This window comes from Hyperolius riggenbachi, chromosome 2, assembly GCF_040937935.1.
Source record: "Hyperolius riggenbachi isolate aHypRig1 chromosome 2, aHypRig1.pri, whole genome shotgun sequence".
Lineage (NCBI taxonomy): Eukaryota > Metazoa > Chordata > Amphibia > Anura > Hyperoliidae > Hyperolius > Hyperolius riggenbachi.
Window position 1 is genome coordinate 133,186,308 of NC_090647.1, and position 23,079 is coordinate 133,209,386.

At 45.4% G+C, this 23,079-nt stretch overlaps 2 protein-coding genes across 2 annotated transcripts in view; one reads left to right on the forward strand and one right to left on the reverse strand.

Moving 5' to 3' along the window:
- KIF5A (kinesin family member 5A) overlaps positions 1-16,856 on the reverse strand; it is a 221,804-nt gene extending 204,948 nt beyond the window's left edge. Inside the window, exons 1-2 of the mRNA XM_068267433.1 lie at positions 16,626-16,856; positions 2,662-2,719 (exon numbers count right to left, since the gene is read on the reverse strand). Of these exons, the coding sequence (XP_068123534.1) occupies positions 2,662-2,697 (36 nt within the window). The 5' untranslated portion in view covers positions 2,698-2,719; positions 16,626-16,856. The remainder of the gene's footprint in view (positions 1-2,661; positions 2,720-16,625) is intronic.
- The window catches only part of DCTN2 (dynactin subunit 2), a 53,019-nt gene continuing 46,653 nt past the window's right edge, over positions 16,714-23,079 (forward strand). Inside the window, exon 1 of the mRNA XM_068267437.1 lies at positions 16,714-16,982. Coding sequence (XP_068123538.1) covers positions 16,947-16,982 — 36 coding nt within the window. The 5' untranslated portion in view covers positions 16,714-16,946. The remainder of the gene's footprint in view (positions 16,983-23,079) is intronic.

The following is a 23,079-nucleotide window of genomic DNA, read 5'->3' on the forward strand; positions in this document are numbered from 1 at the left end:
AAAGAACACCAGGTGCGCCAATATGGTGTAGTATTTCTAGGTACAGGGACCCACTAATCAAATAAATACTGCTTACAAATGCATCTACATACGCTGGGAGGAGATGCCCCAACATTTCAGGATAAGGTATACGATATATGGGATAAATAAATTAGATCATACTTACAGCTGTAATATTTTGTGGGATTCACAGGCTTCCTCAAGTCAATACAATAGTGTATTTGAAGAGAGGAGCATGGACTTGAAGCACTCTTCAAAGACAATATTGTATTGACCTGAGAAGGCGGGTAAATCCTGCAAAATGTCTCATCCTTTATTGGTGTCCAATAAATATTTCTTAACCTAAGTAAGACTGATCTAATTAATTTATTCCATATATACCTTATACTAAAATATTGTGGTGCGTCCTCCCACCGTAAGCAGATTAACTCCACTACTAGGGGTACCTCGTGTCATAATTATCCAGTCCTTGGAGTGCGACTCGCCAGGTCTGAAAGAAGATTTCATATCCATGTGGAGACGGAATTCTTCACATGTTCTATATTGTGGTTGCCAAGGCACTTTAATGAGGAAGCGGGCCAGCACCTGTGAAACGTGTTGTCTTATATGCATGAACAAAACTTATACTCACCTTTGTGGTTTGTCCTTAAAGGAGGTAAGATCCATTTACTCCTAATATATATGTACTTGATACTAGATATACAGGGCGCCTCCTACAGTGTTTCTTAAGGGGCCCATACACCTAACGATTTTCCCGCCGATATACAGCCGTTTCGATCACAGTGATCGAAACGGCTGTGAAATCGCCGCGCACATTGCTGACAGAACGATCGATTTCCGTCCGAAATAGATCGTTCCCGTCGATTCCCGTCGACCCATCCGTGCGGAAGATTTTTCTTGGTCGCCGGCGGGTCGGGGGTGCATCGTTAGCGGCGTTTGAATGCCTGACAACCAACGCAATACAGCGGGTATGCTTTTGCTGGGTGTGTGTTTAACAGCAGAAAGTTTGGTGTCCTGAGGAGCAGCAGCATCGCAGGTCCCCAAAGAGCAGACATCACATGGCCCTCTGTGCCACCTCTCCCCCCCCCCCCCCGTGCTTCCCTCGGCCCCCCTGTTCCTCCTTTTGTCCCCGTGCCACCTCTGTACCCCTCTGTGCCCTTCTGTCTTCCTGTGCAAACTTCTGTCCCCCTTTGTGCCTCCTTTTGTCTCCTTGTGCCTCCATTAGTCCCCCTGTTCCCCCTCGGCCCCCAATGCCTCCCTCAGTCCCCCTGTGCCTCCTTCTGTGCCTATTGAAATCACTACTCCCATGTGGAGCCCTAAAATATTTACACTTGGTGCTGAGCACAAACTAGTGCCACTGTGCTAACGGCATGGACTCTTGAGAGCCAAAAAATGACAAGTTCAGAGTAATAGTTTTAAAAAATCCTCAGCGCAGGTTTTGTTGGATCGAGAAGGTATAATTTCCAACCACAACGAAAAATTGTTCACAGTTGCCAAATGAAAGGGCCTTGCGTTGTTTTGGAGCACAATTACAGGAGCAGTGAAGGGTTGAGTTTGATGGACATATGTCTATTTTCAACCTAGTTGACTATATAGATGTTGGAAGTGAACAAAGGCTAGCGTGAAAATAACATCAACAGCACAGCCTGAGAAACTGCGCCATTCATTAGATGTGACAGCTAGGCAGAAAGACCCGAGGATAACATGAAAATGAAGTCAATGCAGCCCCAAGCACTAGCTGTCGCTGTGGTTTCATCAGATATGTTTTCTACAGATATTTTGGGAAAGAATTATTATTTTCATTCGGTATTTTTCTGCAGATTATTTATTTATTTATTGTACTTATAAAGCGCCAACATATTACGCAGCGCTGATTGTAGTAATGGACACAGTGCAGTCTGTAAAAAACTGGTAGCTAAAAGATGCCTTGTGGTAGACGTAAATATTTTACTTTTCAGGACATGTGATGTGGCAAACCAGTAACAAATAGGATGGAAACGGGTGTAACTATAGGGGAGCAGCAGGGCCCAGAGCTGTAAGGTGGTCCCAACTCCTACTTTACTCTCTCTCTGATAAAGGGGTCCATCTTTCAGGCCAGGTATTTTTGTGGCTACACTTGTTATGGGTGTGAAGATTAAGATGTCTACACATGCTCTTTAGTGTAAGCATGTACATTTTACCTGACTCTCCACCAGGGGCGTAGCAATAGGTGTTGCAGAGGTTGTGACCACATCGAGGCCCTTGGGCCAGAGGGGCCCTTCCTCAACTACAGTATTAGCTGTATATTGGTCCTGTGCTTATAATAATCACTTCTATAGATACTTTGAATAGTGGGAATCATTAACAAACTGTTCCCCATTCCCTTCTTGCACCTCTGACACGACACTGTAGTTGCTATTGACAGGTTTTCGTGCGTCATATCAATTGTTATATATAGAGTGCTTGGGGGGCCCCAATGTAAAACTTGTATCAGGGCCCACAGCTCCTTAGCTATTCCACTGCTCTCCACGTTCCCCGCTGCTAATTTTATCTGCATAATCATATACAGTTTGATACATGTGTTTTAATATGTGCAGAATGTTATGTTTGTTTATATGAGCGCTACTGCTACCTTAAAGAGAATCTGTACTGTGAAAATCTGACATAAATAAATGTACCAACCTGTTTGTTGTCTTCTCTTAGCCCCCTCTGTGACATTTTCACCGCTCCCGCTGCTTTCCTGGTGAAAAAAAACACAGTTTTATTCATTGTTTTGTAAACGAAGATGGCCGCCAAACAGGAAATACATCATCAGAGCAGGTGCCTGTTTGCAGAGGCTCCTCTCAAATGTGACTTGATTGCTGGAATGTTACTCTCATGTGTTGCCTTAGCTGCTTGTCTGAGCTCTGCACTGATCTCTCTGCATTCACAGCTGTTTGAAATGTCTGAGCTCCACGAGCCTTGCGGGGACGCTGGCTGTGAACATTGCCTGTGACTCATACACACACAGGAGAGCCTGCAGGGGGCATGCATAACTTCTCCCTATCACAGCAGAGACAGTGCATTCCTCTTTGTCTCAACAAGGCTTGACAAGAAAAGATTAGATCTATAACAGAGACAGAGCAACTAGAGAAGGCTGCAGTAATCCAGACCACATTAGAACAGGTATAGGAACTTATAGGATAGAAGAAATAAGGCTGAAAATTTTGTTACAGAGTCTCTTTAATGTAATTATGATCCCTTCTATTATTGTTGATTCGTGTTAGTTGGTCTATGTAGTCCTGAGTGTTACCGTCTATTTTAAAGGCACAGTTACTGACCTGAGGAAGGGGCTCTTGCCATGAAACGCGTTGTCAAGTGCAAAAATTAAAAACAATTTTATTTTTATCCTGATCCCTACATTTCCTTTTTTCCTGATCGAAGCATCCACAAGGTAGGATACCTGCTAGGTTTTTACAGTGGATATTGTTTTATACATCTATATATATTTCATTTCAACATCGGGCACCTCCAGCTACATATATTGCTTTGCATACCCCTAACCAGGGGGGATTGGCCATGGGAAAATCGCCCAATACTGAAAATCCTTTTTTGGAGCAGAGACCACCCAACACACCTTTCAAGGCCGAGTGTGGATGGTACTTCCCCACATGCGCCATTGAGTGGTTGCCTCATACAGCAGCCAACCTTTGTGAATATATCTATCACTATCCTTTCCATTATCCTGGTGACCTAACGGTATTGTGCCAGATTGGGCTCCCTGTCTCCTTGTGTTTGTTTTTTTCACTTTCTAGCTTTATTAATCAAATGCAGCAGTAAACAAAACTTGAACAAGAACAGCAAATATTACAATGTGCCCAAATACAAACAGATGAAATATTAGACTTATAGCACATCAATCAAGATGTTGCGTATAGAAAAATCAGTAGAGTATATGCAGCAATAAAATAATATTTGTAGAAAATCATGCCTTGTCAAAGAAAGCATTAGACAAATCACAATTTTCCAATGTTCCTTCTATAGTTTACTCCTTGTGTTTTTTCCCCCCACAAGTCTACACACTTGTTTTATGACCATTGCAACAGGCATTGAGAGTCACAAGGGTTTGGCAAGGGAAAGGGTGTGAACATTGGGGGGGCCCCATCAAAATTTTGCTGCAGGGGCCCCATGATTTATAGTTATGCCCCTGGATGGAAAAGCAGATAAAAACCAGACTGCAAAAATGTGTTTGAAGGTGCGTACATACGCCTGATTTCTTCAGACAACGGGTCGTCAGACCTGCCCGCGGGGTGGCCGTTTCCCATTTGTATAGTCTATCGGCAGGCTGATGAGGCTGGTTTTGACACGGGGGAAACTGTCGTCAGAACGGCCACCCAGCGGGCAGGTCTGACGACTCGTCGTTTGAAGAGATCAGGCATGTGTACGCACCGGCTTGTGGACCGTTAGATGGCATCATATACATAAGACATAGCGATTGCACCACAGGGGGAATCACTGAACATTGCCAGCACTGACAAATGACACTGCACGCCCCGCTCCACAAGCTGGGGGGCACAGGTCAGTCTTGATTAGAGATGGCCCGAATGGTTTGCCGGCAAATGGTTCCTGGCGAACTTCCGGGGTTCGCGATCGCAGAGAACCGCAAACTTTTCCAGAAATTTGGTTCGCCCCCATAGTGCATCATGAGGGTCAACTTTGACCCTCTACATCACAGTCAGCAGGCACATTGTAGCCAATCAGGCTACACTCCCTCCTGGAGCCCCACCCCCCCCCCTTATAAACGGCAGGCAGCGTCAGACATTGGACTCACTTGTGTGCCTGCATTAATTAGAGAAGGGAGAGCTGCTGTGCAGACTCACATAGGGAAAGCTTAGTTAGGCTCTTGTAAGCTTCTTAGCTTGATCCTTGCTGATTCTTATTGCTTAAAAAGCACCCCTCAACAGCTCTTTTAAGAGCTAATCTTGTTCTTGTGATCTATTTTTTTTTATTGTGTGTGGCCCACTTGCATTATATACAGGTGCACATTATGTCAGTCAGTCGCAGCTGGCCTTTGGTCCCTTGGTAGTATAATTACTGCTGTGCCAGGTGCACATTATAATACCCATCACTGCATATACCTACTACCTGTTGTTCACTTCAGTGCACCCACCTACCTACGTGAGCACACGCAGTGTCACTGTGCCTGTCCGGTACCTGTGTGTGTGTGACAGGTGCACATTGTAATACCCATCACTGAATATACCTACCTGTCGTGTTCAGTGCACCCACCTACCTACGTGAGCGCATGCAGTGTCACTGTGCCTGTCCGGTACCTGTGTGTGTGTGTGACAGGTGCACATTGTAATACCCATCACTGCATATACCTACCTGTTGTTCACTGTGCACCCACCTACCTACGTGAGCGCACGCAGTGTCACTGTGCTTGTCCGGTACCTGTTTGTGTGTGACAGGTGCACATTGTAACACCCATCACTGCATATACCTATTACCCGTTGTTCACTTCAGTGCACCCACCTATCTACGTGAACGCACGCAGTGTCACTGTGCCTGTCGGTACCTGTTTGTGTGTGTGACAGGTGCACATTGTAATACTCATCACTGCATATACCTACCTGTTGTTCACAGTGCACCCACCTACCTATGTGAGCGCACTCAGTGTCACTGTGCCTGTCCGGTACCTGTGTGTGTGTGACAGGACAGTTATGGGAAGAACAGTTGTGGGATAAATTCTCATCAGAACCAGATGTTTCCTCAACACCTGTGGCAGCACAGAGGGGGGAGGAGGAAGAGTCATGTGGGGAAGAGGAGTCAGACTCGGATGATGAGGAAGGTGTTTCTTTGGAAGAGGAGGAGAAGGCGGCGGCAGAAGAACAACCGCAGCAGGCGTCGCAGGGGGCTTGTGCTGCTCAACGTTCCTGTGGTATTGTTCGTGGCTGGGGGGAGGAGGAGGACTTACGTGATGTCACTGAGGAAGAGCAAGAGGAGATGGATAGTACGTCTGCATCCAACTTTGTGCAGATGGGGTCTTTCATGCTGTCCAGCCTGTTGAGGGACCCCCGTATAAAAAAACTCAAGAGGAATGAGCTGTCCCAATTTGCCATCCAACTTCTGTCTTGCCCTGCCTCAAGCGTCCTGTCAGAAAGGACCTTCAGCGCAACTGGAGGCATTGTCACTGAGAAGAGAAGTCGCCTAAGTCACAAAAGTGTTCAGTACCTCACCTTTATCAAAATGAATGAGGCATGGATCCCGGAGGCCTACTGCCCGCCCGAAGACTAATTCAGTCCCCACACACAGCATTTCTGCCTGCGCGCCGTGTGACTGCCTACCCCAAGACTAAGTCGCTCCCCACACAGCACCTCTGCCCGCAGGCCGCTTGACTGCCTTCTCCGCCACCACCAACAGGGTCCAGGACTCCAGGTGGATTACTGAATTTTTAAGGCCGCTGCTAGCAGCGGCCGCTATTATAGTCTTTCTGGTGCGTGTACATGCCTGCCTAATTTTTCTGGCTGCACTGCAGTTGCAACAACAAAACAAAAGGCATGTACATGTGCCAATTCCCCTTCGTGATCGTTACCTTGCCGCGGTGAAGGGGGTTGCATATCACAATGAAGCAATGACCGACGGCTATATGAGTGTCTCGGGGGGGGGGCACACCCAAGATAATAAGGTCGTTGCTTCTTGGTGGACAGACCAAATTTGATCAGCTGGACAGTCACTGTTGTTCTATCATTGAGCCACCACAGCCCAGCAACCATATGGTCTTGAAAACCGCCATGGCCTGCACTCTCGCCATGGTGCGCACCAGTCCAGCATGGCCGTCACTACACAAACAGCTGCTTGCAGTGCATTACACAGTGAGTTTGGTGTGTCAGTGTGAAGCAGTACTCTAATTACACTCCCTGATTGATGTATACACATGCAAGATGTTTAACCACTTAAGGACCACGCTAGTTTGTAATGATCGGTGCTGCGTGGGCTCTACAGCCCGCAGCACCGATCAGGAATGTGGCAGGGTGATCAGACTTCCCCCCTTTTTTGCTCCCTAGGGGGATGTCCTGCAGGGGGGGTCTGATCGCCACCGGCTACTATTGATTTGCAGGGGGGCTCCTCAAAGCCCCCCTCCGCAGCGTTTTCCGGGCTCCCCTGCTTTCCCTCCCTCTCCCTTCTCCTCTGAGCGGCGCAGGACGGATACCCGTCCTGCACCTCATAGGATAGGCTTTTGCCTATCAGATGCCAGCGATCCCCGGCCAATCAGAGGTGCCGTGTGATGTAAACAGCGGGGATTCGCGGCTCGCACACTGTTCACGGAGGCAGGTCGGAGGCAGATCGAGCGGCCGTTTCCGTGCTATACCACTAACGACCCGCTGATGCCTATCGGCGTTAGGCGGTCGTTAAGTGGTTAAAGCACTTTAGGCCTGAAATTTAGCATTCAATTTGATTTCTGCCCTTAAAACGCTGCTTTACATAAAATCCAGATTTTTCCCGGGGACTTTTGGCGTCTATCCCACTCCGCCATGCCCCCCTCAAGGTGTTAGACCCCTTGAAACATCTTTTCCATCACTCTTCTGGCCAGCATAAGTGTTTCTGGTTTTCAAAGTTCGTTTTCCCATGGAAGTCTATTGCGGTTCGCAAAACTTTTGCGGAAGTTCGCGAACCCGGTTCGCGAACCGAAAATCGGGAGTTCGGGCCATCTCTAGTCTTGAACACTCCACTCTGCTAACCATGTCGCAAGGTATGGGGGGCACGGACACAGCAGGGGGAAAGCTAGCAACTGCAGCATCCCTGCCACATGATCCATTGCACTCCAGAAGCCCCAACTGACTTGCATATAAGCCAAGAGGGTAACTTTTCAGCCCCCTTTTTTTGCATGTAAAACTTGGGCTTATCTGCGACTTTATAAGGTACATCTATAAACACTGTTATTAAACACGAAGAGATCACCTCTTTGAAGAAATGTCTATTTAAAAAAAAAAAACCTGATCTGGGCACTATGGATTTACTATCTCTCTCACTTCAAATACTTAACAGTAATGTTTAGTCATCAGTAATTTTGTTCAAAACTAGATGCAGTCGTTTGGCCTCAAACCACATGATGTTGACTTGAAAATGCTAGAGATATAATCTGCAGTTGCCCATGGTTTTGTACAAAGTACACCAGTACAAAGATTTAAGGTAGCCATACATCTAGCATTTTGGAAATACAATTGACTATTCAATTCGATAATTTATAGAATCGAGAGAGAATTGAGTGTGTTCCAGAATTTCCAATCGATGAAAAGTGGCTGATCTCATGTCGAATCGACCAGCTTAGTCAATCGAACAGGATGCAAGATTTTGCATTCAGAGCATGGAGACACAACATCGGTCAGATCGATTAGTGTAGGCGAATTGCATAGGATATCACCTATAGTGTGTGGGTTACTAGTCGATCGACTTTCGAGCATCCATACTGAAGTTGATTGCTTAATAAAGCCAATCACTTTGTCGATTGAATCAAATTTGCTAGATGTATGGCTACCTTAACCTCCTGAGCGATAATCCCGAGCTGAGCTCGGGGTATATCGCGCAGGAGGATTTCTCAGGCCCTGGTGGGCCGATTTGCATAATTTTTTATTTTGTTACACGCAGCTAGCATTTTGCTAGCTGCGTGTAACTTCCGATCGCCGCCGCTCGTCGCCGATCCGTCGCCGCTCGCCGTGCCGCGCAGCCCCCCCCCCTCCCCGACCCCTTGCGCAGCCTGGCCAATCAGGCCAGGCAGCGCTGAGGGGTGGATCGGGACTCCCTCTGACATCACGACATCCAAGACGTCGGTGACGTCATCCCGCCCCGTCGCCATGGCGACCGGGGAAGCCCAGCAGGAAATTCCGTTCTGAACGGGATTTCCTGCTTACTCTGATCGCCGAAGGCGATCGGAGTGGGCGGGGGGATGCCGCTGCGCTGCGGCTATCATGTAGCGAGCCCTGGGCTCGCTACATGATTTAAAAAACAAAAAAATTAAAAAAATAGTGCTGCGCCACCTCCTGGGCGATATAATTGTATCGCCCAGAGGGTTAAGGATCCTGTCGTTAACAGTGTAAAGGTGCCCATTAATGATACAATTTTTTTATCAAAATTGATCTTTCGATGCAATTTTTACCATCGAATTGTATAAAAAATTTGCCATTTATGAAGGCAATCGATAGTGAACGATTCTTTGGTCGATTGCTTTTTAGGATAAAATCTATCTGAAAGTTGATAAATATGATCGCATTTGAAGAAAGAATCGTTCAGTAAATGTGAACATCTAATAATTGCCTTCAGATTACTTACGATCATTCAAATCGGATCGAAAGATTTGTTTAGTGAAAAACTGTACCGTTAATGGGCACTTTTAGAATGGCAGAAATGTAACTGTCTCCATTGAAAATAAACAGGTGAATCTTGTTTGGCTGTTGGTGGCTCCATCCACTTTTTTTTCCAACTTTCTAAACGTAGTCACCTTGTGGACAAGTGTGCGATGTTTCCAGACTCTACCATTAATACTTTGACAAAGGCAGCATTTTAATTTTTCCTATTGAAATCAATGGGTTAACCACTTAAAGGGAACCTTAACTGAGAGGGATATGTATGTTTCCTTTTAAACAATACCAGTTGCCTGGCAGTCCTGCTGATCTCTTTGATTGCAGTGGTGGTTGAATCACACACATGAAACAAGCATGCAAGTAATCCAGTCTGACTTCAGTCAGAGCACCTGATCTGCATGCTTGTTGAGGGGCTGTGGATAAAAGTATTAGAGACACAGGATCAGCAGGAGGGTCAGGCAACTGACACCTGAGGAAGGGCTACGCCCGAAACATGTCGTGTCCTTGTGTGCTCTGTAACTGTATGGTTTGAATACAGATTACTTGAAGAAGCAATCGGTGTGCTGTCTCCTGTTTTTTCGTCTAGTACAAAGTGTGCAGGAGTGGTGTACCTGCGGGAGAGCGGCACTTGCTTCCAGGCCTGGAGACGGATAGGCCTGTTAAAGCGCGTGGAAAGTGTGTTTTATATCTTGGGTCAGGCAACTGGTATTATTTTTAAAAGGAATAATCCATATCCTTCTCAGTTTAGGTTCTCTTTAAGGACCGGGCTATTTTGTAACGATCTGTGCTGGGTGGGCTCTCCATCCCACAGCACAGATCGTATTTGCAGCAGGGCGACCAGACTTCCCCCCTTTTTTCCCCACTAGGGGGATGTCCTGCTGGGGGGGTCTGATCGCCGCCGGGTGCCTGCGTGTTGCGGGGGAGTTCCTCAAAGACCCCCTCCGCAGCGATATCAGGCCTCCCTCTCTTTCCCTCCCTCCCCTCCTTCTCTTGGGCAGCACAGGACGGCGATGCGTCCTGCGCCGCCTCTGATAGGCTTCAGCCTATCAGATGCCAGCGATCCCCGGCCAATCAGAGGCCGGGGATCGCTGATCTCCTTTACGGCACTGCTGCGCAGCAGCGCCGTATGATGTAAACAGCGGGAATTTCTTCCCCGCGTGTTTACAATTAGCCTACGAGCCGCGATCGGAGGCTCGCAGGCTGTTCACGGAGCTGTTCACGGAGACACCCTCCGTGAACTATCATGGTTTCCATGTAATACCACTTACGACCTGCCGCCGCCTATCAGCGTTAGGTGACAATCAGGTGACAATGAAGCAGAAAAAAAAAATCTTATGATATAATGAATTGTATGTGTAGTATGGATAATAATACTGTACATCAATAAAATCATTGCATCATTCTCTAATATTTGCAGTTTACAAACTACACTCTGCATTTTAAACTATGACACAGAGCAGAGCTAATGACCCTTTGAACTTCCCTGCATAAGCTCTTATCTGAAGTTGTCTTACACTGTTTCTTTGATGTATAAGTGTTTCAGAAAATAGCACTGATCTCTGATTAAATTAGTCAGAGAGCTCAGAGAAGATCTTTTGCATAGATAAAAAGTGAAGTTTCTTAAAGGGCAACTGAAGTGAGAGAGATGTGGAGGCTGCCATATTTATTTACTTTTAAGAAATACCAGTTGCCTGGATATCCGGCTGATCCTCGGCCTCTAATACTTTTAGCCATAGCCCCTAAACAAGCATGCGGCAGATCAAGTGTTTCTGACATTATTGTCAGATCTGACAAGATTAGCTGCATGCTTGTTTCTGGCATAATTTAAACACTACTGCAGCGAAATATAATTAGCAGGACAGCCGGGCAACTGGTATTGTTTAAAAGGAGATAAATATGGCAGCCACCATATAACTCTCCCTTCAGTTCCCCTTTAACTCTTCCTGTACTGGAAACAATATGGGACTCATATCTTTGCTACTAATGTTCTATTTCTTAAAGCAGATCTGAGGTGAAAAACTAACTATAACAAGTAACTTGTCTATATATCTTATCTAAAGTTTAGATAGTTTACACAGCAAATCTAGCTGCAAACAGCTTCAATCGTTTATGATTATTTATTCCTGTTTTTAATGAGGGCAGCCATGTTCTGTTTGTCACATTACACAAACAAGTTGATAGCATCTCCAGCCCTCAGCCTGTGACAAATTAGCTCACCTCTCCTCCTCCCCTGTGCCTCAGAAATCTATGGCTAGTAACCTCCTCCTCCTCTTGCACAGACTGAGCTCCCATAAGCCCTTGCTACATGGATATGAGAGTGCCAAGGCACTGGAAAGCTGTGGGCGAGGCTTGTTTAGTTTATAGGGAATTAAAACAAAAACAAAAAAGTATTTGGCTTGAGGAACGCCCTATAAACTATATGAAAGGAACACAATTATGCAATGAATAAAAGTTTATCTTAGATCTACTTTAAAGAAAACCTGTACTGAAAATAAAAGTCAAAATAGGCATACACAAGTCATACTTACCTTCCATGTAGTCTATTCCTCAGTGGCTTTCTCCTGTCCTGCGTCCTGTTTGTTCACTATGATCAAGGGAATTTTCCGTCCTCCATTTTGAAAATAGCCATTACCCATAACAGCTTTCTGGTCAGCACACAGTTAAACTGTAACATCGCCCACTTGAGCCATAGGGAAACATGGACATTACCTGGTACATCAGTTTTCCTCTCGGCTATAACTGACAGCAACTGATATTTTACTGACAGCAACTGATATATTTCAGATCTGACAAAATATTGTCAGAACTGGATGGGATTATTGTCAGAAGAAAATGATGAGCTTCTGAGAGGAACTGATGGCAAGGTAACTATGTAATTTTCATTTGAAGTTACCTCATGTGTTTATTTTAAATATTTTTACTCAGTACAGGTTCTCTTTAAGGCAGCCATACACTGGTCGATTGCCACCAGATCAACCAACAGATAGATCCCTCTCTGATCTAATCTGATGGCTGCCCATACACCGCAAACAGATTTTGAATCGATTTCAGTATTACTGGAATATTTTTTTTATTTTTGTTGTCTGAAAGCTACAGGAACTAACATCTCACCTTTCAGGCTGGGAACACACTAGGCTGTGCGTGAAAGGTACCGTTTTGCTGCATATGCGTTTGTGCGTTCGCGTTTTCTGTGCATTTTTCTTTTGCGTTTTTGTTCCACACGTGTTTTGCGTGCATTTTAATGCGTTTCAGGTTCGCATAAATAAATCACATATGCGTTTTTGCATGCGATTTATGCAAATCACTAGTAAGTCAACAGGAAGCAGAAATACCTCATCAAACTTGTTTTTGTTTTGCTTTTTTAAAAACACATACAAAATGCACTAAAACATAATACCTCTGTGTCACCATTGACTTTCATTATGTGCGTTTTAGAAAAGTATGCAGCAAGACCAGCGTTTTTAAAACCGTGGCTTGCAGAACGCAAACATATCCACAATGCTAGCGTTTCTGCCTAGTGTGTTCCTACTCTCACGGTTATGAGACTAACAGGAGATGTTCTAGTGGCAGTGACACTTTAGAAACTTTATTAGGTTGTTGCTGCTGTTGGGGGCTTCACTGAGAAGATACATATATATTTAGCACCACAGAAGACAAATCAAGGTTATCTGGATCCCACAAGCAGTGGCTGGATGTCAGTGAAAGAGATTAATGGCCAGGACCACAAACTCAGCTCCAGTAGTGATGCTCACTGAAGCACAGAAATAGAAAACATTGTCCTGAGATCATACGGGTTCTCTTTGCCAAGGTGAACACCACACAGCTGAGACAAATGGTTATATCAGACATTGTCCATGAGATGCTATGAATTCACGCAAATTTGAAAAGAAATGCTAACATTTGTATAGCGCTTTTCTTTAAACTGCTTGCAAGCTGCAGCCATTAAGGGCGTGCTCATTAAGCCAACACCCACGGTCTTGCCCAATGACTCCTTACTGAATAGGAGTCCATGCAAATTGTATGCACCTTGGGAGTGAGCCAGTGAAATGCCTTTCTTGCCATTATAATTAGCATCTCTTTGACCATTTCTATACTTTATAAAAGGAGCACTCCAGGATTTGCTATAGAAAAGTAGCTTCTAGTTATATGATTGCTTCTGGACACGGATAATGCTTGGACCAGTACTAAGAAATACCTAGACAGGTCATAGTGACCCAGAACCCCCTGGAAGGTATAAAGGGCATACCTATGTACACACTGCTAGTTAGTTGGGCGCAGGGCTCACCCTGCTGCCGCTCAAATTGCATAAAATATTATTCCCTCTTTGAGTCATAGCAACAGTCATAGCCCAGTCGGGGACTTTACCAGATCGGACAGTGTAGAAATGGAGTGGCCTGGAAGGATGGTAACAGGGCCCACGGCCTACAGGGGGCTGGAGGATGCCCCAGGTAAGTATAAATGCTTATGTTTATTACATCTTAAGTTTTCTTTAAACCAACCATGAACTTTGGGCCGGTTCACACTCGGCGCTTTGCCCGCGATCGCGTTCGGTTCCGCAATTTGCATTCAAAATCACGCGATTCAGCGTGATTTGCGCTTGTGATTCCCGCTCAATAGAACAAGAATCACAAAGCAATCGCCCCCAAAACGCTACATGCAGCGCATTTGCGATTGATCGAAATCGCAACCGCTGTAGTGTGAATGTATCCATAGGGATACATTGTAGCAGTGCTTTGCTGGTCGCCGGCGATCAGCAAAGCACTGAAGAATCGCCCCAATGTGAACCAGCCCTTTGTTTTGCTGCTGCATTGCAGTGCGACATTTCATATTGCAATGTGGCCTTTATGTTGCACCACTAGGAACATACCCTGAGTCCTGTTTTACACTGTACTCTGAAAAACTGATGCGTTTTAACTGATCAGTTGTTTCATAGCAGTGCATTGTGAAAAAGTCCACAGTTAAAGCACATATAGTGAACTGAGCCATAGTAAAGTATAGACATTACCTTGCATATCAGTTGTCCTTTCAGTAACTGAAAACAACAGACGCAGTGCCAAAGGAGCCAAAGGGTCCTTTCACACTGAATCCGTTGCTGTCAGTTATAACTTAAAGAAAACCTGAACTGAAAATGAAAAGTCAAAATAAGCATACACAAGTCATACTTACTTCTCGTGTAGTCTACTCCTCAATGTCTTTCTCCTTTCCCGTGTCCTGTTTGCCCACTGTGATCAAGGGAATTCTCTGACCTCCATTTTGAAAATGGTAATTACCCCATAACAGCTTTCTGGTCAGCACACTGTTAAACTGTCATATCACCCACTTGAGCCATAGGGAAACAAGTACATTACCTGGCACGTCAGTTGTCCTCTCAGCTATAACTGACAGCAACTGATAAATAACTGACAGCAACTGATATATTTCAATTCTGACAAAATGTTGTCAGAACTCAAAGCGATCACTGTCAGAAGAAAATGGTGTGCTTCTGAGAGGAACTAATAGCAAGGTAACTATGTAATGTTCATTTGAAGTTACCTCATGTGTTTATTTTAAATAATTTTACTCAGTACAGGTTCCCTTTAATGGACAACTGATGTGCAGCCCAGTTGAAGGTAATGCCCATGTTTCCTTATGGATTTGTTGATATTATATACTTTTTCACTGAAAGCTCTCTCACAATGCACTGCAATCTTTTTCAATCCCAAAACTCACTATAAAGCCGGGTTAGGGCCTTTTTCCACTACACGCAGATTGGATGCAGAAAAACTGACTCCAATGAATGCCTATGGAAAAATCTGTATCAGAAAAATCACGTTTAGTGGAAACAGGCCCATAGACATTCATTAGAGTCAGTTATTCTGTATCCATTCTGCATCCAATCTGCGTGTAGTGGAAACAGGCCCTAAGGCCCCGTTCACATCACAAACGCGGATGGCCATGCGTGCGGAACGCAACACATGCGAACGCACGCCATCCGCGTTTGTGTGCGTTGCGTGGCTGATCCCATCACTGAAAAGTGAATGGGACAGCCACGGGTTTTTACAAAAAATGCGTGCAGCATGCGTTCCCAGGCCGCACTGGTCCGGAACGCATGCAGTGTGAACATCAGACAGTGCACTCTATGCACTGTCTGATGTCGTGCGTGTCGGCCACCTGCACGCATTTCCAAAACGCGGCTGGAAACGCGTGCAGTGTGAACAGGGCCTAACAGTGGGCCTTGCATTTCCTGTGAAAGCAGGAATGCAGCGCAATGGGAAAAGTATGCTTCTCTGTTAACGTTGCTTTTTTATTGTATACAGAGCGGCATTTACGATGCACCACAAGTCTCTAGTCTACTGTGAAACCGGTGTGGTGAAAATGATTGCAACTTTATAATATTTTGCAACCAGTTGCAATAATTTATACTTATAGCTATCAAAAAGTGCAACCTAACCATTGATTTCAATGTATTTGTATCAGAAAATGTAACCCAACCTAAGCCTATTCTTACACAGAACCCTCCTCTACTGGGCAACAAATAAGGCCCCATTCACACTTAGAAGGGCAAAACGCCGGCGTTTTGCGGGAGTGATTTTTCGGCAATTTCACACTGAAAAATCACTGGAAAGTGCAGTGATTTCTCTGCGATCACGTTTAGCGCTTCTATAGCACTGAAACGTGATCGCCGAGAAATCGTCTGAAAATGGTGCAGGCTACGCGTTTGCATTTCGCATTTTTGGGCGACTTGCAGCGATTACCACAAATCGCCCAAGTAAGAACGGGCCTATGGGCCCGTTTCCACTCTCGCGGAAACGGCCGCGAATCCGCAGAGTTTCCCCGCAGGCAAATCGCGCGGGGAAACTCTGCCATAGGGGACAACGGCGCCGCCGGCCGAATCGCTTGCAGTAGCGATTCGGCCGGAAACCCCCACAGAATTCGCGGCGGAGGCTGCGATTCCCATAGCCGTGCATGGCACGGCTGATGGGAATCGCCTGCGATCCCGCCCACCCGCTCAGTGCCGGCGTGCGTCTACGAGACGCACGCCGCACTAGTGGAAACGAGCCCTATAGGTTTTACTACACTAGCGCTTTGAGCGTTTTGACGAAATCGCCGGCAGAACGCTCAAGTGTGAATGGGGCCGCCGCCTAACCCCTCCTGGAGGGAATAAAGAACTCCCCCAGTGGGAAACTAATAATAATATTTTTTTTTTACATTCACATGAAAACGAAACATTTTATTTAATTTTATAATAGATATTTCGAAAGTCTTTGATATTTTCACAAGTTTTCCGAAAGTGGACCAAGCACACTGTGATTATCTGTCATTGACCGTGTTCTGTTACAGCGACTTCCGGTTACAGCTCTTCTTCCAATAGACCCTACTGATTCCAGCAACAGTCGGCTTCACAACTACATTTCCCAGAGTGCACAGCGGTCTGCGCAGTGTTCTGCCTTATCGCGAGTTTTCGCCTTGCCGGTAATTGGTCCTCGGTAACGGCCCGTCTGCCCCGTAGACTGCATTGTTTTGGTTGTACATCATCTGCTTGTGCAGCACGGTGACTGAGGCCGGACATCCGGTGTGCGCTGTGTGCCCCCTCCGCCTGCTTCCACGCCGCAGCGAGCCACCGCCCTCCTGTCAGCCGAGACAGTCATGGCCGATCCCAAATACGCTGACCTGCCCGGCATCGTGAGTACTGGTGCTGTGCATGATCTGTGTCCTGTGCATGGTCTATGTCCTGTGCATGATCTGTGTCCATTGCAGGGCATACACACTGGTGCACACATAGCTATGCGCTGGCCTGTGCTCTGCCCAGACTGGTGTCATTGTCACACTATCTGTGCTGCCTGCTTGTTGAACTACAAATCCCAGCACATAACATGAACTCATGTCTTCCAACATCACCTACCTCCTGTAGGTACACTCCCCCCTTTCTGTTATTACCACCTGAGCCTAGTCAACCTTCAGCTAAACATGACTACACATGCCAAATGATCAGTAGTTCTGTGATCGAAAATCAATTTCACCACCTTGCACTACATGGTGTCTGTCATAAGCCCCATCTACACGATCCGATTCTTTATACGATTCAATTACGATTCTATTTACGATCCGATTAAATCCAACATGTCCGATCGGAATTCGATTCAATTTGATTTGCCATTGTTTTGCAATGGTAAATCGAATTGAGTCGAATCCCGATCGGACATGTTGGATTTAATTGGATCGTAAATAGAATCGTAATTGAATCGTATAAAGAATCGGATCGTGTAGATGGGGCTTTATTTTGGAAGAAATCCCATCCAACCGTGATCAGAACATTGCCACTGCTAGCCTTGTTCTGCCTGTTGCAGTACAAAACTTGGCCTTACTCTACTTGGGGTGACCCAATGGGAATCCTCATAGGGCAAAGTTCTGCAATCACAGCACCCTGTACAATTCAAAGCATTGTGGCTGGCCAACTAGTGTGGGCATGGCTATTACTGTAAACTGTGGGAAGCCTAAAGGTGCCCATACATCTAGCGCTGTATGGACAGATCGACCAAGAGACAGATCTCTCTGATCGAATCAAGAGACAGATCTCTCTCTGATCAAATTTGATCAGAGAGAGATTTGTTGGCTGCCCAGCAGCCAGCCTTGTAGCACCACCTGGCTGCTGTCTTCACTAATGTTAGAGAGTGAAGCAAATTAAAATTTCTCTTTTTATTTCAACAGCGAGGCAGAACAATGTATTTATCCCCCCCAAAGTCCCTGGGGCAAAATTCAGGGATTGCTTCTTGGAGGAGGCAGAGCTTTGTGCAGTAGCTCTGCCTCTGCTCCGGTCAATCTCTGCCAATCTCCGCCTCTCCCTGCCCCTCAAGTCTTCTTTCACTGAGAGGGGTGGGTAGAGGCGGAGATTGAATGCCCGGGGGAGGCAGAGCTTTGCACTGTACCTCTGCCTACCCAGGCAGCAAATCCAAGACCTGGAAAGTCGAGGAATTTTGACCCAGGCTTTTGGGGGATAAATACCTTGTTCTGCCATGCTGTTGCAGCGAATCAGCCTTGCTCTTACTGCTTAACTTAAGGGGGCACTAAAAAGAGAAAATGTAATTCACTTCAGACTCTTTAATGTATTTACTGTAGGTAATGACAAGGGTAAATAACTAGTGCAGTATGCTTTGTGACATGCTCACATTATTAGGTTTAACATGGTACTTCATGTAACTACAGCTTATGGCTTGCATGGTACTACAGCTACTATTACTGTCTATGGCTAACATAATAATACATGTTGCTACTGCAGTTCATGGCTAACATGGTACTTACATGCTACTACAATAGTCTATGACTAGCATAATACTACATGCAACTACAGCAGTCTGTGACTAGCATGGTTCTTCATGCTACTTCTACAGTCTAGGGCTAACATGGGGCTACTGCTACAATTATTTAACTACAAGAATTAAATGGTGGTGCCACTTCGCGATCTTTCTGCTATTTTGTCATTATTCTCTTCTTTTTCACTTTGCTTGGTCTTACTCTCGTCAACCTTTCTTCTTACCGGTAACTATTATTTATATTAAAAAGCTTGAAGACAATGAATACTTATACATGTACAATATCAATTTGAAAAAAAATGAACGCGGTTATCCTAAATATTAAATAAATTGGGATATCGGGAAATATCCTCTGTTGAAAACAACAATAGCATGAATACATATACTGTATTCATGTTTAACAGACTGCTTATAATGTACCAGATGGCAAACTGATATACTGTAAACCACAGTCCAAACATAATAAATTCGACATTTGTGTCTCAGGAAGTTTAGTACATCTTCAGGTATTAATTATCTTCACTATAGGTTATATCTGGAAGTAGAAATGTACTTCCTATGTCCTGATTTACTATTGCCATATGTTTGATGTGTGATTATGCGTGGGGGAGAGAAAGAGAATCTCTTGGCTAGTGGATGAGATCTATGTACAATTAACAAGCTGACACATCATTGCATTCCAGTGGTTCTGAAGGTGTGTTTAGCTTACAGGGACAACAAAGGATGTTTTACATATGCAGCAGTGATGCATTGTGGGAGACGTCATATGCTCACTCCAACCTAAATATTCCCAAAGACCTTCTGTTTTAAGAAGGCAAACTTTTGTTTTCCTAAAAATCTTTTTCCAAAGTAAAGCTGGCCATACACACACCGATTTTTACTGTCAGATTTGATCACTATGGTAGAATCTGTTGGTTATGATGCAACAAGCCACATTAGGGCCTTAGGGCCCTTTTCTACTAGCTGCGTTTTTGCCAAAAATGCAAAATGCATGCGTTTGCTGATTCTTAAGTGCAGCCTATTTAAAATAAGAATCTTGGGTGGCCTTTTCCACTGCTGCGTTCCGATTTTTAAAAAAAAAACGCAAACGCACGTCTGTGCGATTATGATGCTTTTTGAGTTTCAATGTAAAGTATGAAAAACGCATAGAAATGCATTTATGTTTTGTATTGATTTAACCACTAGTATCTATTTTCAAAAATCAAAACACTTACCAATATAAAAAACGCACAAAAATGTACTTTAAAATCAAAACCGTTTGCGTTTTGCAGTGAAAAAGGACCTTGAGAGATTGATCTGTTTGCTACATTGAGTGGCAGTCTAAACACGTATGGCAATCTGAAGGTTGGGATCCACTGGGGATTTTAGTTGTGTGAGAGTAGTGATAGAGGATTTCCAATTGGGCACTATTAAATGTCTAGCTGCTGCTAACATGTGAAACACTAGTAGTCTATGTCCCAGATCAATATTTCCTAAACCAATGTTAAAGTGAACCTAAAGTCAGGATGAAAAAATGAGTTTAACTCACCTGGGGCTTCCCTCAGCCCCCTGAAGCTGATCGGTGCCCACGCTGACTCCATCAGATGTCCCTGGACTGGCCGGCGGCGACTTCCGGTTTCGCCGTCACCGGCCGACAGGCTGGGAACGCGAGTGATTCTTCGCGTTCCCAGCCAGAATAGCGCCCCCTATGCTGCTATTGCGGCCTCCCTATGCTGCAATAGCAGCATAGGGGACGATATTCTGGCTGGGAATGCGAAGAATCACTCGCGTTCCCAGCCTGTCGGCCGGTGACGGCGAAACCGGAGGTCGCCACCGGCCGGTCCAGGGACATCTGATGGAGTCAGCGTGGGCACCGATCAGCTTCAGGGGGCTGAGGGAAGCCCCAGGTGAGTTAAACTAATTTTTTCATCCTGACTTTAGGTTCACTTTAACCCCCCTGGCGGTCTAAAAAATTCCGCCAGGAGGCAGCGCAGCAGTTATTTTTTTTTTTTTTTTAAATCATGTAGCGAGCCCAGGGCTCGCTACATGATGGCCGCTGCTCAGCGGCATCCCCCCGCCTGCTCGGATCACCTTCGCCGATCTCCGATCAGGAAATCCCGTTCAAAGAACGGGATTTCCTGGAGGGCTTCCCCCGTCGCCATCCCGGCGGGATGACGTCACCCCGCGACGGATAGCGGCGGTCGAGCGCGGGGCGGCGGCGATCGGTGTGCTGACACAGCTAGCAAATCTGCCCAGCAGGGCCTGAGAAAACCTCCTGCGCGGCTTACCCCGAACTGTGTTCGGGGTTACCGCCAAGGAGGTTAAGTATTGCAAGCTCCACTTGTGGTGTGAAAGGTCAGTGTAAAGGTACAATCAAATAGTTCATTTTTGACATTTATTCGACCAAAACGATGTAATAGAGAAGAAATCGAAAATATTCTTTTTTTTTTTTTTTTTTTTTTTTCTTCTTCCCCCCCCCCCCCCCCCCCGATAAAAAAAAATCGATTATTCCATTTTTTTTTTCTATAAAAATCTAATTGGATGTTTTAGAAAAATCAGGTTGATTGCTCTGAAAATGTAACGGTGCGCGGGAGATTTGATAAAATAATCTAGTAGATCAAAATCTTGTAAAAAAAATGTTTTTTAATTGCGTATGGTCACCTTAATGGTGGCCACCAATGATACAATCTTTTTCATCCAATTTTTCCAAATCTATGTAGTATAACGGTAGCCATACATCTAGTGATGTATGGGCAGATTTGACCAAGAGATCTGATGAGAGAGATCTGACAGCTGCCCATACACCACAGGACGATTCCCAATCAGTTTAATACAATACATTTGTAAAGCGCCTTTCTCCTATAGGACTCAAAGCGCATAGTTGTGTCTCAGATCAATACAGGGTTGCAGGCTGGGTTGTGTTACAGAGGAGATAGTCAGATGTTCGTGAATGGCAGACTGAAGAGGTGGGTTTTCAGTTTAGACTTAAATGCTTCCAGGGATGGAGCTGTCCTGATTGGGTGTGGCAGGGAGTTCCAAAATGTAGGGGCAGCATGACAAAAGGCTCTGTCTCCAAAGGTTTTGAGGTGGACTCTGGGGGTGACCAAGGTGTTACATCCTTTTGATCTAAGATTGTGGGGGGTGTGATGCAGTTTCATGTTGACATTGATCTGGAATCAGCCTTGTGCACTGCCTGGCCACTGTGCCCCCCCTAATGCCCGTCGTGCCAAAGTGTATACATTACCTGTCCATGGCCTACTCTTGTCCCTCACTGCTCCGGGCGCATTCTCCTCTTCCGCATGCATGCACGTCCTACGTGGTTCCTAGTAAGGGCACGCATTATAGGTTCACTTTAAAAAGGCACTTTGATTATATAAAAAAATTATGATAAAATAAATGGCATTCTGTTAGCAGATCACCACTTGTTTATAAATGGGCTCCTTTGTTCCAGAATATATGCAAACCTTCACATTTCACCATACTTTATTTTGGCACTAATTTGCTAGTGCATGGAGCAGAGACGTGTAGTCCTTGTCTACATTACAATTCACTGTTCTTTCTTAGTAAAGTCTGCAGTGCAGAAAGTTTGCCACACTGATTTGGCTTATTTGTGGTTGCCTAGTAAGAACAGTTTTTTTTCTGCTTGGAGCAAACTGTCTCATGGCTGTCTTGAGTATTCCATTACTCATTCCATCATTTCTGCTTCCTGCTGAGCTCTTCATATTCTCAGCATCTGGGCGTTGGCTTACACAGACTCCTTACACAGAAAGCTTTCACTGTTGTCATCCTGCCCTGAATACAGCTTCATGTACTGACAGCAACACACACAAGCAGTAACTCATCTCTGGTACCATTTCTCAAGAAAATGTTGTTTGACAAAATATTTTCTACATGATCACATGTAAGAATATGTAATTAAAGGGAACCTTAACTGAACGGGGGGTATAGAGTTTTACTTACCTGGGGCTATTACCAGCCCCCTGCAGCAGTCCTGTGCCCTCGGCGCTGCTCTGGAATCCTCTGGTCCCCCACTGTCACTTAGTTTCGTTTTTGACGACTCACCAGTCGCCGGCCGCCATGCGTATTATTGGACGCATTCACCAATGCAATTAGCGCTATTGCGGACCACAACGCGCGTTGCCGCATATCTACGCGTGCGGAATGCTGCAACGCGTATTTTTGTACGCGTTGCGGTCCGCAATAGCGCTAATTGCATTGGTGAATGCGTCCAATAATACGCATGGCGGCCGGCAACTGGTGAGTCGTCAAAAACGAAACTAAGTGACAGTGGGGGACCAGAGGATTCCAGAGCGGCGCCGAGGGCACAGGACTGCTGCAGGGGGCTGGTAATAGCCCCAGGTAAGTAAAACTCTATACCCCCCGTTCAGTTAAGGTTCCCTTTAAGATATTACAATGCTATTTATGATGGCCTGATAAGAGTTCTTGATACTGGCTTCAGACTAACGATTGGCATTAGCGGTGCGGCACGG